Raw genomic sequence first — 15,265 nt, forward strand, 5'->3', positions numbered from 1 at the left:
AAGGGGGTACATATTTAGGCAGAAAACCTCAATTTTGGTATTTGTGACAACAGTTCAAGTAATAGTTGACACAACTTTATGAAATTTAATGTGTCGTATGAAACGAGTATATTTAGAAAAAAATTTCAATTTTGTTCTGCATTAGCTCTTGGTATTCTGAAATGGCACAGGTTGAAAGACTGACATTCAAAAAGTGATTAAAATATAATGATAAGCAAAATTGAAATAACTTATATCCAAAATTTAAGAACTTGATTGCCAAACAAAATTGTGGTTTGAATTTGTTATATACTATGTGAAAATTTAACAAACTTGACTCGGCCAGGGTGGAGTTCAGTTTTTTTGTAAATGTTGAAAACGGGAGAAAAAAGAAGCCAGGAGATCAGGTTATTTGCATAAATTTACACTCCTTTGTCGTCCAACTTATGACTACTTGTCTTGCTGAGAGGCGAACCCGACCAATATTTTAATCTTGGGTCAATAAATTCATGAAGGTTGACTGAATCTTTGCAAAACAATGATCTTGAGCAAAATACACTGAGTTATGTACAACGCCATCATAAGTTGTTTACTACTTGTGCATATCCTAAAGTATAAAAATGCTAGGTTTTTGTTCATCAAACGAAATTGATAATGAATGTATGAGTTGACATATTTATTAATGGAACATATTTCATTGAAGATGCATTCTAACTCCGTGCAAGTACTGCCATGCATTCTGTTGCTTTGTTGACAATTTGTATGTTTGTCATCTTGTTTTGCTGTTGTTTTCTCGCTGTTACATTGTCAACAACATTTTCAGATGTGCAACAGGAGAAGCCTGGCAGTTAATCATGATGGATTGTAAGGGTAATCGTCCATGTGCACCGACCACAGGCTACCCGGAGAATTCCTGTGGCTCCGACTTCACCTATGTGTATTTTATCACCTTTGTCTTTCTCATGTCTTTCTTGGTAAGTGCCATCTGATGGTGAATGAACCAGTGGTCTGCAGCAAGCAGTACGTGTAAACCACTGGGCGGCAGCTAGGTCACGCTGTCTAAAAGGCTTCTCTCGCACTCATATATATACACAGGCTTACCTATAAAACTCTTTTTTCCTTACTGATGATGTAATGCTTTTCACTTTTCTAGGCAAATCACTCTGTCCAGCCACACGGAACAGTAAATAAATACTCAAGCTGCATTCCTATCTCCACACTCTGAGACAATTTCCACCAGTACAAGTTCACGTTTTCAAAAAGCAACACACAAAAACACACGCATGATATCGTATGACCGAAAAGTCACATGCTGATCATGTGAAAGACACAGGGCTGTTATGTGACATGTCTGACTCATGCATGGGTTTTTTCTACTGTATTCTCTCTCTCTCTCTCTCCCTTCTGCACCCTATCCCTGTGTTCTCAATAGGTGTTGCACAGGGGAAGCATGGCAAGAGATCATGCTAGCATGCATATCAGGGGTAGATTGCGACCCAAAGACTGGTATGGGACCTGGCGACTGTGGGTCTAACATCTCTTACATTTACTTCGTAAGCTTTTTCTTCATGAGCTCATTTCTGGTAAGTCTTGTTTCTTTCTGTCCTGATCACACTGATCGGACGTCTTTTTGTCTGCCTTTTGCACATTTCCACTAACAAGAACTTTAATATCTGGTTTTTGACTTTTTCCTTTTAATTTCTAAAAAACGAGAGTGCTTTGAATAGTGTTACCACGTACTGACATTTCTTGTGTTTTGCTCAAAGATAGGGTACACCTGAGAGATTTTCCTTCTCTTCCTGACCATCATGTTTTATCAAAAAAGTATATGAAAGCACCACTATCCATTTTCAAGAAAACACAAAAACAATTCAAATATTTCAGATCATGTGAAGAATATACTTTTGCAGACGTTACTTCATTTTAAACATTAGAGGTGATTGCAAGTCTCTGATTTCAAATTTAAATCTGTGTATTTTCATAGTGGATATTCTGTTGAAGAAAAAAATCCTGACAATTCAAGCAGGATATTGAAGGTGTACGCTATCTTTACGCAGCATAATTTGTTGGACACTTGCATTTCAAGTAAATGGTCCAATTTTAACATCATTTAAAAAGTGTAACATTTTGCTGTTAAGTTTGAAGAGATAAAAATTGATTTGAGAGTTTGACATTAACATGTTACTCAGTTTGCATGTGCAGTTTAGCCTCACAACTTTTACCAGAGGTTTGTGTTTGGTTTTGACATGACATAGATACCCCAACTTAGTTTAATGCACCTGAATTTTTAACCAGAATCTGTCACATTGTAAACAAAAATTGATCAACATAATATTAATATGATAATATAGACTACAATATGATAATGTGTAATACATAAATGCTGTAGTAAAATCATGAGTGCTTTCCGTGCCCTGTTTCTTAATTTTCTTCCCGGCACTACGTAAGTGAATGATGGCCAGGCTTTAAAATTAGCCTTCACAAGTGGCAAACCTGAACAAAATTAAAAAATTTAGGGTCAGAAAAAGCTGTCCTAAGGCACATTCTACCTGAAATCAAACTTTCTGGCAACATTTCAGACTGCAGACAGGCTGTACCAGAAAATTACAATTTTTTTCATCATTTCTAAGCAGTCATTTTGGTTCTTATTAAAGCTAATACTATTTGCTAAATTAAGTGTCAAAGTTTCCCACATCTGGAAAAAGGTTGAGTAGTTGTGATGTTGGCAGTCTGTATATGAACATACTATACCTCATGACAACTCCTCGAGATTCTCTTCATAATCTGATATAAAATTGAACTGCTTGATTCGTAGATGCTTAACCTGTTTGTTGCTGTCATTATGGACAACTTTGACTATTTAACAAGAGACGCATCAATCCTTGGTGCTCATCATCTGGATGAGTACGTGCGTGTGTGGTCTGACTATGATCCAGCTGCCAGGTAAGGCACATTCATGATCATCATGTCCAGATACTGGCTGGGGGCAGGCTTAATCAAATCATCCTGCTATTTTCATGATCTTCTGGTCCAGATACCGATTGTAATAAACTTACCTGGATCAGTTGCAATCAGTCATAGTCTGTAAAAAATATTCACTGTGACAGAAACATAAAAAATTGGGCTCTTGAAATCCTGATCTCAAGACATCGTTATTTGCAATACTAGCTTTCCTGCCCAGTACCGGCATAGAATTCAATATGGAATTGCCCCGTGTCACTGGACCTAACTGACTGTACTCTTCTGCATGGTCTCATTTGATACAAATATTCATGGTATATGGTGCACCTTATTGAATATTTGAAATGTACCCAGACTATATGAAGACAAATTCAGCTGCTACAGCTTGTAGAAAAGACAGTATGGTTTGTGTCACATTTTGTATATCCAATTGTGCATTCACATAGGATCAGCAAGTCTTGGGCCAAGGCTGAGCCATTCGGTGTTCCAGCAGGGTACTTGGACATATATCAATAAATCCCCAAGACTTGCCCTCTGTAGAATGATACCTTTGGTTTGGAGATTCAATCAACAAAATTGCACGTAATTACGCCATGTTTTCTTTTGTTTTCAGAGGGAGAATACTGTACACAGATATGTATGAAATGCTGAGGAACATGACCCCGCCCGTTGGCTTTGGCAAAAAGTGTCCATACAAGGTGGCATATAAGGTAAGCATGAGAGTTTGTGCTGAAATATTGTTTTCAAGCCTGGTTTATATAAACAGTGTATATGGAGATCCATGATAAGAATTATGAAAGTGTAATAGCCACTGGTTTACATAGGCAGCATTCACGAACTGTTTTTTCATACAAACCTACTTTTAGCAAGTTCATGTTCTGTTAACAATTCGTCATTTAGCAGTCAAATTTTTACCTCTTGGAGACATTGAACTTTGATGATTTTCATGCGTGTTCTCTTTTGCAGAGACTTATTCGGATGAACATGCCAGTCTCTGAAGACAAAACTGTTCATTTCACAACAACTCTGATGGCGCTGATCCGTACTGCCCTCAACATCAAGATAGTGAAAGGTATGCAAAAGAGATTATCACAGTGCGTGGAAACTGACAGAAGAATGCCACATTGAATTTAGATAACATCAAGTAGACACATAGATTCCACTCTGCACTCTCAAAGAAGTTACAATCTTGCATGTCATTTGATAGCGGTGCTTTCAAGACAAGGATTTACAGTGCAAGAATAAATACTTAAATATTGTACTATATATAACGAGGGTGAAAAGTACACAGAGATGTCACATAAGAACTATCTGCACTCAAAATAATCATGATTTTGTATATTTACAAGTATATTTACAAGTCTTTCAACAAGTATTTATTCAAAAACTGAACACCTACAATATTTGTCCACCTTTGTGTGTACAAAACACAATACTTGTTTGGCTTTTTTGGATAAAGTTATTAGCTGAGGATATCTCTACACCAACTTCCTCCATCTTGCCAAGTACGTGTCACTGAAAATTCTCCGAAAAAAATGTGAAGTTTTTTCCTGACTGCATTTTTGAAATGTCCCACATCACCTGTTGGCTGAACCTACCCTCTGACATGCAATGCTTATTCATGTATTTGTGCATAACAATAAAAACAAAATCTAAAACACGAAAGAAGTGGAGCTGACATATTAACACATGTTTACCATGTATCTGTTTCTGAACAGTTGCTGAACAAGATCAAGCAGACGATGAACTACGTGTTGCAATAAAAAATTTTTGGCCTCATTTATCACAAGAAAAGTTGGATCTTTTAGTACCCCCTAACAGTGGTAAGTACCCTAAGTGCTTTTTTAACCTTCTCGTGTCTATTTATAGACAGAGAAGGTATTAGAGTTGAAAACCAATATGCTGCTGTCAAGAACTTCCGTCTGTCAAGACTTCCGTCTGTCAAGATCCGTTGACGTCATGCCATTGTGATGGGTCATATCATAAACTGGTGGGGGTGTTCATGGCTCAGGTTGAGGTGTGGAAGAACGATTTTTCGCTATGACAAAAATCAAAAGGGACTTAGCGGCATAGCCACAGTGTTAAGCCTTTCTCCAAGGTTTCTTAGTTGACTACAATCTATTACAGTCACTGAGCTGACGTTAGGGGTACTCACTTTGTGTTTGCTCACTCTGTGAGCGCTAGTGTTTGGTACTGAGTTGCGTGGATATCCCCTCATGGCCTTACGTGATCTGGGTCTGTTGCATAATCTGCAGAGATGAGCATGCATATGCCTCGGAGTCTGAAAACTGTCATTGTGTAAGCCTGTCGGCATTTTTATTCCTTGATGCAGGGAGTGTCACGGCTTTTGTGTTTGCTCAGTCTTAAAAAATGATGTGCCCGCTATGTGAAGATGAAAATAAACAGTACACTTAGTTATCAATCAGTTTGACTCCAGTATTACAAGCTGAATTAAAATATGCACGCCAGAAAGATAGCTTAAAACAGATGCATACAGGCAAATTGGTCAAAGATGAAAATGCAGAATCCCGTGGACCTGAATCAGACATGTCTGAGAGAAAATACTTTCAAAACACTGAAACCCCATACATCAACTTGGTTACATGGCGAGACGCATTTCATTCTCACCAACTGTGATCATTCTCAAATGATAGACAGTGTTAATCAGATATTTTACATATAATACATGTATTTGAAAGTAAAATAACATAAATCTGAAAATGAACCAGCTGTGCAATGTATCTTGTGTGTTTCTATATGAACAAGTATTCCTGGACCAATGATATTTTTCAGTCTGCAGATCCCACGCCAAAAGGAAATCGACCTTACCCACCCTCTTCCTTCTTTTCTTGTTGCAGAATTAATTTATCCTAACTTATCAGTTGGCAAAATTTATGCATCTTTGTTAATTTATGAAACATGGAGAGAGTATAAAACCAAATTACAAAGAAATTCCACTGCCAGATCGGTAAGTCATAACAAATACAGTATTGCCTCTTCTTGTCTTTTTGTATGACTGATATTGATGCTCACTGTTGAACAATCAAAATTTGAACTGTGCATTTGTATGCTAAGCAGTAGTGTGAACATGTTCACCTCAGGTTGTTATGAAAATCGCAATTTTCTTCTTTTTTTTTGACATATACAGGTACCTGGAATTTTCATTATTAGTGTTGCAATGCCTTGTATACTTTGACAAGGAAATATCTTGTGGTGGTTGAATTTTGTGTGAAGAATGTTGATATATGCTTCGGCAATCAACTGTTTGATGCGTGCTCAGAATGAGTGAGAGGAGGTGACTTGGAGATACGTTCATGCTGTTTATCATATGATGTGGTATTTTGTAGGACAGACTAATTGATATGCAATGGCTATGTACACTGCTAGCTGGTATAACGTGCAACATAACAGACTGCAGTCTGTCTACGTGTACACATGGTAGAACATACCTTTGTGCAAGCCATACTGTGTAATATAACATCAGTTGTCAAAGTGTGGTGTATGATGGGATGTAATGTAATGCTGTGCATAATTTATACAGTAATACAATTCACTGTTCATGTACTGCAGTACAATATAGAATTGCAACGTGAAACATACTATACCATACAGTACAGTGTAATGCAATTAGCTGTTAATTTTCTCATGACAACAAGATAGGATACAGTTCATGTACTGTAGTGTAATTCACGTTATGTGATACGATATGATCATGGGGGTCTGAAACATTGATGTACCAGGTTTCATATTCCCGAGACGAAGTCACGTCAGTGAAGATATCCATATTCATGAAGCTCAGTCACAAATGGAGAGCAGTGTTGTTGGCTCGTGTGATTGTCATGTGATACAGAGGATACACAGGAGTCATTGATGGGCAAAACTACAAATTTACATGCATCCATACAGACAATCTACAGTGACAATGACGATCAGAGTGTCATTCCACCAGCCCATGGGTGTTTTTTGGTTCTTTTAATTACTTTTTGAAAATGCAACCCTTCTTTTATTTGCCTTTTCATTGGCTGGGTGTGATTCTGATAATCATGTTATCCCTTTCTTCCACCTCCCATCCGTTCCAATGCATTGGCAGTTTGCAGACGTCGTTGTATGTTTTCCAAGAATTTGTATACTCTTCTGAGTGCAGTTTCTTTGAACTAACCTCAAATGATTAAATATTCTGAAGAAAATTATGTAACAGCTATTTATTGATAAAAGTACCATATTTGTTCACAAGACTGTTTTAAATAATTTGCCACTTCGATTCGAGGTGCATGTACTTGTCTATCAGAAGGAGAGTGATTTTTGATTAATTTGATTTATGTAAATTCAACATTTTTCCTCCAAATGAAAGGGGAAGTGAACAGTAGTTTACCTTTCTTTCACACATTTGTTTTTTCATGAAATTGATTCCCCAGCAAATTTTCTTCTTATGAGTATTTATGTAAGTCGCAAATAAACAGCAGTTTTTTATACAGTATCTTGTATATCAACAGATAAGTGAATGGCAGGTTATAAGAATACATGATGGGAATTCTTTTTTGAAATTGGAAAATTGGAAAGAGAACAAGTTTCCTATTTTCACAGTCACAAAAAGTGCTGTTAAATTGATGCAGCAGAAATTCTACAAATTGAAATTTGTCAACAAGTTTGAATGTTGTAGTAATTAAATTAAACAAGACAGAAATGGTATGCATTTTATTATTATTATTATTATATCTTTATTTCAGATTATAAAAATCCATAGCAAAACAACAATACATTTTAAAATATACGCTTACTCCAAATCCTCCACAGTCCACTCTGTGATAACACTGATAAAGATAAAACACTCACCACAAGCGGGTTACTTGAGAGATGGAGTCTTCTCGGAAAACTAAATGATTTTTTCCGAAGGATTTCATCTAAAGTTAAAATCGAAAGACTGACAAACATTGCACTGTTACTCTGAATAAAAGAATGTTTAAAACCAGAAAACTTACGAAAAATATGGGAGAAGTTAGGGTTTGCTCTTTGCTTTTATTTATTATCATTCTATAGTAGTACATTAGACCTGACAGAACCATCTTCAATATAGCAGTTTTAAACTCTGCCTTTCAGATATCGTTAGTATGTTCAACAGATAGTTATGACTGATATTTTGAGAGTACTTTATGCAGAACTAGTATGCTCTTGAATTGTATGCAAGTTTTGAATAAGAGAAAGTGACCAGCCAGCCTATATGCAAGTCAACAACAAGGGATTAAGCTGATAGCTTTAAAAATCTGAAATACGATGCAGTATACTCAACGGTATTTGTGAACAAATATGGTACAGAGAGTGAACATTATTAAACTGTAGGAATAATATGTCGTAGTGAAATCAAAGTATGTAGTCTGTGTTTTTTTGTGTTCGTTGCTCACTTCACTGGGCATGGGTCTGACTGTTAGTGGTTTTGCCAATGTGTTATTAACACTGGAACTGTTTGATAGCTTTGGTGTGCATCACTTTCACTCTGGGTGTGCCTTCAAGAGAGATGGTAAAACTAAACCTGTTGGCATTTTAGAGAAAATGGCTTCAGAAAAGGTTTTATTTAACCCATCTCTCAACAATGTATAATCCTCAACTCACCCATATTTTGCATCTCTGAGACCATAATTCTTTCCTACTCTTGCCTTGCCTCTGTCATGCATGTGTGTCTTTTGATATAAGTTGCTTTTGAAACCATGAAATTTGAACAATGTACATATATTGCCATGGCAGGCTTTGCTCATTTTGCCTTATACGGCATCCCATTTACATGTAATATAGTGAAGAGCCACTTTATAATGATATTTTAATCATCAAAAAGATTTGTGTTAGTTCATTACCAGTGAATGTAAGCAATTTTAGAAATATTAAATTTCTCTTGACTTTGCAAATGGACTCTTACTTTGATGAGGGTATTTGTATCCATAATTGAAACAAAATGTATGTGAAAAAAGCTCTCCGTAGGACACATCGATTAGTCCGCTCATCTTAAACAAAGTTGCCTGCTGGGAATTGTCAACTTTACCTCCCCCCCCCCCCCCCCCCCGCCCCGCCAGAATGCATGGCACCACCATTCACATCAATATTTGTAGAGCAAGCTATCCAATCAGTATCAGCAATTCTAGTTCCCATAATGCACAGCAAGGTCAACACAGTCCACAGCTCGTGTCTACTGGGCAGTGCCCTTCTTAAGTGCTTGACTATACATGGCAATATTATTACGTGACTTTAACTGCCAGCAGCAAGTATATGTACATTGTTTTTGGCATAAGTCAGCATGTGACTAATGCAAGAGTTTGATGTCAATCTTCCCGTAGAAAGAGGCCTACAAAAGCTATGTCAGGCAGCGGTATAATGTAGACTGCAATAATCCCGATGATGACCCCGAATTCTGTGAAGTAATTGCATGCAATTTTAGTTGTGGCTTGGTTTTTAATTTCTTTCATTTGCAGTGTACGTTAAATGCTTTGCTTGTGTTTTTATACCCCTCTTAAGTACATCCTCTTAGTTTGCTTTGATGTTGTCCATCTTTTTTGCATCTTTTGTTCATTTTGAAGTACTTTATCATATCAGCTAGCTATTGAATGTTGCATCCTCCTCTTTTCCGTGATTCCAGAACCATTTTTCCATTCATTCATATACCATCACTGCAGTTTTCTTGAAGGTGAAATTCATTTTGTCTTCATCACAAAAATTGCCATGGTTACCATATTGCTGCCAAGTGTCTGTATTTTCTTCCTTTAATCTCCATTACCATGGATCACGATCTTACAGACCTTTTGTGGGAATGCTACCCCTTTTTGGTCACAAGAACTAACTATACGTACATCGTGTCTTTTGCCAAGGATATTGAACACTGTTTTTGCTGAATGATCCTACCGCTATCGTTAATAACTTTTGATAAATGGAATGCTACCTTAACACAATAATAAATGTTGGTAGGGTTGGTTGTCAACTAACTCCCCTTTCTGCTGTTTTTTTTTACAACCAAATGATACATCTCTGACATATTAAAAAAAAACATCAAAAACAATGTTGCATACAGTTCCAAATATGAACTTAGTTTTTAAAATATCCGAAATATTTGCTCATCTACAACCTAATTATACTCTTCATTCAGGGTTTACAATGCTCAAACTTTAGCCCATTTTACAAATTCTGTTAATACCCTGCGACCAACCTTGCAAACATTGCTTCCTGGGTGTCTTCAAAATTTTTTCATTGTTAAGATAAACTTTGTTGCATGCAAACTTGCTATATAATTCATTTCTACCGTGTGTTTTTTATTCCCAGTTTTTGCAAGCAGCCCAAAAGGTAAAAATAATCCCTCAGCATGATGAGGCCCATCTCACCTTTAAATATCTTTTTTCTCTTTTTTAAAATCTGAATCCTGGTGTTTTTTACAGATCTATCCCTTTTTCCTAGTATTTTCCTTCTAGACATTCTGTTCGTTTGATATGACAGTCTCACTCACATATCATCCACACACCCATTGCACAACATTTACAAACTATATCACAGACTTTCTCACGCCCATGTTAGTGTGGGTGACCTGCCGAAGGTAAACACTCATACCGGAGTATGTTTAACACCTCCAACATTACTGAACATACAAGCAATCACTATCAAACTTTGGGTATGTCATAAAAACATAGAAAATCAAATCCGTTTAGGCAGTACATGTAAATTAAGTCTCAGGTCTGGAGGGTGATATTTTTGTAATACATTATTTGAAGAAGGACCATATTGAAGCACTTTATTTTATTAAGGTAGTATGCACCTTGAAAGTGAAAGATTTAAACTCTGTTCCTTAACTTTGCTTCAAGGAAACTGTCAACCCTTCTCTTTCAAAATCAAGGATAAAAATCAGTGGTCACTGTGTAAATTTTAACGCTAGAGAAACAAATTACCTACCAATTTGTTACTTTAATTCAAAATGTCCGCCATCCTTGTATTACCTCTAATTTGGAAAGTTTTTGATTTTTGCAAAATGTGGATGAAAACTTTGCTTTAATATTCAAGGGAACTTCAAAATGAGCTCCAACAAGCAGTAGACCAGACAAGAATTGTAAAGAATTTAGAGTCAAAATATCTGTCCCAGAGGTTCCATCTACCTGAGTAGATGTGGTACCATTGAATATGTACCGTGCTGGCACAACAGAACTCAGGATACGCTACCGATGGAAAGTTTATGAGTCACACATTTAGAGATACTTTTTCCCTAGGTGGAAAATAAAATGAAATATGCTCCTCACAACAGTAAGATTTGATAAATCAAATCAAAAAGATCTTAGAGGTACCACACAAATTTACAAACTGTCATTATAAATGTCGTCAGAGAGAAAGGTCAATGAACTTTCAGCTTTGAACCCAAAGACCATGGACTTGACTATTAGGGTATGCTGAAGAAAACCGAAAATGATTAGCAAGCCGTGTTTTTTCTGGGCAGTGAAATCAATTTGCTGAAAAAATTTAGAGCTACAATTTCATTTCTAACAGGCTATCTTAGTGATTTTCTATCAGAAAGTGCGGGTCACCCTACTTTGAATGTATCAAAATGTCCATTTTTCTCAATTATTCATGTATTCTATGTGTCTGTGTATGTGTGTTGTAAAATTGTGTTTAGTACACGTTCAATGACACATTGCCATTGTATGAGTAGCATGGTGATAATGATGTCCGTGTCGATGACAGTTTTGCCAGCCTGACACGATGTCAGTACAGAAGTTCTTGATTTTGTAAACATGGGTAAATTCCAGTTCTGTTTAAATTAATGTGTGTAATCAGAGGAAGTCCAAATATGGAGAGTCTCTGATGCAAAGATGTGGGCTTAGTTGATGTAACAGGGTATACATACATCCCTCAGAAGATTGCTTCAACAGTCGTGATGTTAAGTTTTCATAAAATGGCAATATTGACCTACATGTAGCACCCAGTGGTCATCATGCCTTGCAGCATTTTACAAGGCCATCAGTCATTGGCCACATCACTGATTCAGCCAACCTTTGACACTGGCACAGCCAATCAAGGATGTGTATTGTAACTTGCTGCATCTCTCTGCACATTTTCGTGTGACACTAACCAACCTTGTTGTATGTCAACTCTCAGGAACCAGGTTCATCCCTCTCACCACTTGGTGGTCTCCTTGTAAGTCCCCCTTGCCATTGATCACTCACCCCTTCTCCATAAATCCTTTCACAATCTCACCGTCTTTGTTGTATTTCTTTCCTCCACTGATGCCAGAACGCTTTGGGCTCAGACTCTTGTTGAAAGTTACAGCTAAATAGATGGTGATCCATCATGTCATAAAGCTTGACCAACCTCCTCTGAAAATGGCTTGGCACAACCCTTCTCAAGCATATTGCAGCTATGTTGATCGTCACCAATAGAGCATTTGCTACTCAATGCAATTTCAACCAAAATGGAAGAAATGCGAGCACAATATATCTCAATCAAACACTATCTTGATTGCCATACGATGAACTTTGTAAAGTACAGAGGCCCTTTTGAGCCTTATATAAGTATTTCATACATGTAACTATTGGGCCAATATTTACCCAATTATTGACATTTTTCTTTCCATAAATCTAACAAAAACTTCCCAAAAAATGTAGACAACAAAATTTATATCAGGTTTTGTGACATTTGGCAAAAGAAGTAAATTTGGTCAATCGTTTTTAATGAAACAGTAAACTTTTTGACATCAAAAAGCAAGAGCTCTGAGCCCAAGACAGTTTGTGCGTGTACAATTTGCATGTCTCTCAACAATTTTCCTACCTTTCTCTCTCACCCTGTGTCTGTCCAATACACCTCACTGTCATTAAATCATCCCAGTCATAAACAAAGGGATACTTCAGTTTGTTTTCCTTTTCCCCATTCTCCCTGACCTTGGAATATGTACACTCCAAGTACCTTCTACTGGCTCTTGGGCCAGTTTTATTGTTCTTTGTCAGGGAAAAACAGGTTCTTATCCTGGGTGAAAAATCTGGAACATGATTTTTAGCATTTCTTTGCGAAATAAAGTTACCTCTTCCGGGTCATAATTAGTACAGTGATTGTTTTTTTTTTCCTGGATACAACTTTTTAGAAGTTTGACAGTAACAACGCTTCAGTTTTTCCACCATGTTAATCTTCTAGATTCTCTTGATAAAGAAATTGACATTTATATGACAAATATTTTCATTGTTTTTTTTCTTGTTAAATATAATTGTCTTAGTAATTGAGTCCGACTGAGTTATTTTCGGAAAGGATAATTTTGTAATGGTTACAAGTCTTGGTTCCCAGAAGTTAATGGTGTCTTGTGGTTGGTATAGCATTTTGCACAACACAACACAAATTTGCATGTTTTTCACTGTCAATCAGAAGCATGAATCTGAAAGTTAGTTGTGTTCTCTCTTGTTCTTGCTCCCGTGTTGTGCACCCTGAACAGACTGATTGATCAACACAACTCTGGGTTTAATTCTCTTGTAGCGACCTCCCTCGCTGTTCCGTCGTATTATTGGTGCTGTCCGTCGTTCCACCACCAGTCTTGATCAATTGGATGATGCAGAAAAGGAGAAGGACAAAGATGCTCACAGTGTTAGTTCAGGTTCTGATGGTGGATTCAGTGAGTGGAAGAGAAAATCCAAGGAAAGTCTGACAGGATCTACACACAGGTATGTCGGTGACGTATCACTCAACTCATACACCACTGATTTAGTCAAAGTCAAGTGGTTTCATGATAGCATGTTTGCCTTACACCTCACCAAATTCATCCTGAAACCAAATTCACACAGCTTCCACACTTACCATGCCAAGCATGACATTATCGATAGCATTGGTAGTTACAGAATTTGTTCATCTATCCATAAAGCCGCACTTTTCAATCCCAGGTTCTCGCATTAGTGGAGTTCTCCTCCCAGTCAAACACTTGGCCACTACGATGTTTGATTTCTATAACATTAATTACACAAACTGATCTCAACCTTTTGTCACCTTTTGCAAATCCTGCAAACATAGTTTATACAAGCCTTTGATTGATGGTCGGTTCAAATCGCCAGCGGTCATTGATTCCCCACCACAAACATTTGAATTTCCTAAAAAACTGGCTTCCAGTCGCGTTAGACTTTGAATATACCCACAGAGTTCGATCGGCAGCAACTTCGCGCTGACCACTTGGCAGTGTGTCTGCGTTTTTGCGACCGGGGAAAACTAAAAAGTGACATTTTCCGGAGCGTGTGCCCACGTTTTGCCTGTTTGATGTCCACTTACATAATGAATGCCGCCATAGCTTCGCGTCCTTTTAAAGGGAGGCTCCGCCTTTAAGGTAGTTTGCGCCTCATAAGTGAAAGACTTAAGCTTTTGCTCAAACTTTCCTCAAAGAATGTTTCAATCATTCTCTTTCAAAATCAAGAATAAAAATCGGGGGTCACTGTGCAAATTTTGGAACTAGAGAAACAAATTACTCAAGATTTACTGATATTTAAAATTCAAATTGGCTGCCATCCCCGTGTCAACTCTATGGAGAAAAAATAAAATTTTCGATTTTCAAAAAACTAAGCTAAGGTAAAAAGTTTTCTTACACCAAGAGCTTTAAAATGAACTCCCACAAGTGGTAGAACAGAAAAAAATTGAAAAAAGTTTGAGAGTCTGAATATCTGTCCCCGACGTGCATTCTACCGTAACTCCTAAGCTTGGGAAGTCTAGTGGTTGTTTGATTACTGCACATTTTATAAGTTTTATAGAGATGCCAACTGACAAAGGGTCTTAAGAATCTTCTGTGTAAACAGACATCTGGTCAAAACAGATTGTAGGACAAAGATTTTACCGCATGTAAGCCCACTGTGCCCACAGTTTATCAGTACTGTTGACTAAAACTTGTGATAACTGTTTTTGACAGCCTTGAAAAAGTACCACCCAATGACGGGCCGCAAAGCGACAGGCTTGGCTGGAGATCACTGAGTTTTTTCAAGAGAAGCAGGAGCAAGTCACCAAGACGTCCAGCAAAGGATGTTCCTGATGGATCCCAGGTAGGTACCCAGTGTTGTTTCAGCTCACACCTTTCACTCATTCTGCAGGTGTCTGAAAATTCCCATAATTTTTTAAGAGTTTATGTGTCTTTACTCTGGAATTTCTCTGAAGATCAATATTTCAAGTTTTGCAGAACAGAGATTGGGTATGAGAATCATAAGTTTTGTTACAGTTTCTGTTGACTTACAAGTAAAAGTGATTCTATCTTCATTCTTGGGCAAATCAAAAATGGAAAGATTTTCAGGTACATTTCTGAAAGGTGTATGATAATTCAGATTATTAATCAACGATGAGCAGAAAATATAGTTTT

The 15,265-nt window shown here is 37.1% G+C and overlaps 1 protein-coding gene across 1 annotated transcript in view; it reads left to right on the forward strand.

Annotated features, from left to right (window-relative positions):
* Positions 1-15,265, forward strand: part of LOC139113957 (voltage-dependent calcium channel type A subunit alpha-1-like) — a 65,395-nt gene that overhangs the window by 31,287 nt on the left and 18,843 nt on the right. The window contains exons 26-37 of the mRNA XM_070675431.1: positions 803-953; positions 2,795-2,922; positions 3,554-3,650; positions 3,907-4,012; positions 4,659-4,763; positions 5,799-5,908; positions 7,031-7,045; positions 9,264-9,344; positions 10,240-10,260; positions 12,055-12,093; positions 13,417-13,601; positions 14,825-14,954. Of these exons, the coding sequence (XP_070531532.1) occupies positions 803-953; positions 2,795-2,922; positions 3,554-3,650; positions 3,907-4,012; positions 4,659-4,763; positions 5,799-5,908; positions 7,031-7,045; positions 9,264-9,344; positions 10,240-10,260; positions 12,055-12,093; positions 13,417-13,601; positions 14,825-14,954 (1,168 nt within the window). The remainder of the gene's footprint in view (positions 1-802; positions 954-2,794; positions 2,923-3,553; positions 3,651-3,906; positions 4,013-4,658; positions 4,764-5,798; positions 5,909-7,030; positions 7,046-9,263; positions 9,345-10,239; positions 10,261-12,054; positions 12,094-13,416; positions 13,602-14,824; positions 14,955-15,265) is intronic.

The sequence above is a fragment of the Ptychodera flava genome, chromosome 16 (genome assembly GCF_041260155.1).
Source record: "Ptychodera flava strain L36383 chromosome 16, AS_Pfla_20210202, whole genome shotgun sequence".
In the NCBI taxonomy this organism is placed as follows: Eukaryota; Metazoa; Hemichordata; class Enteropneusta; family Ptychoderidae; genus Ptychodera; species Ptychodera flava.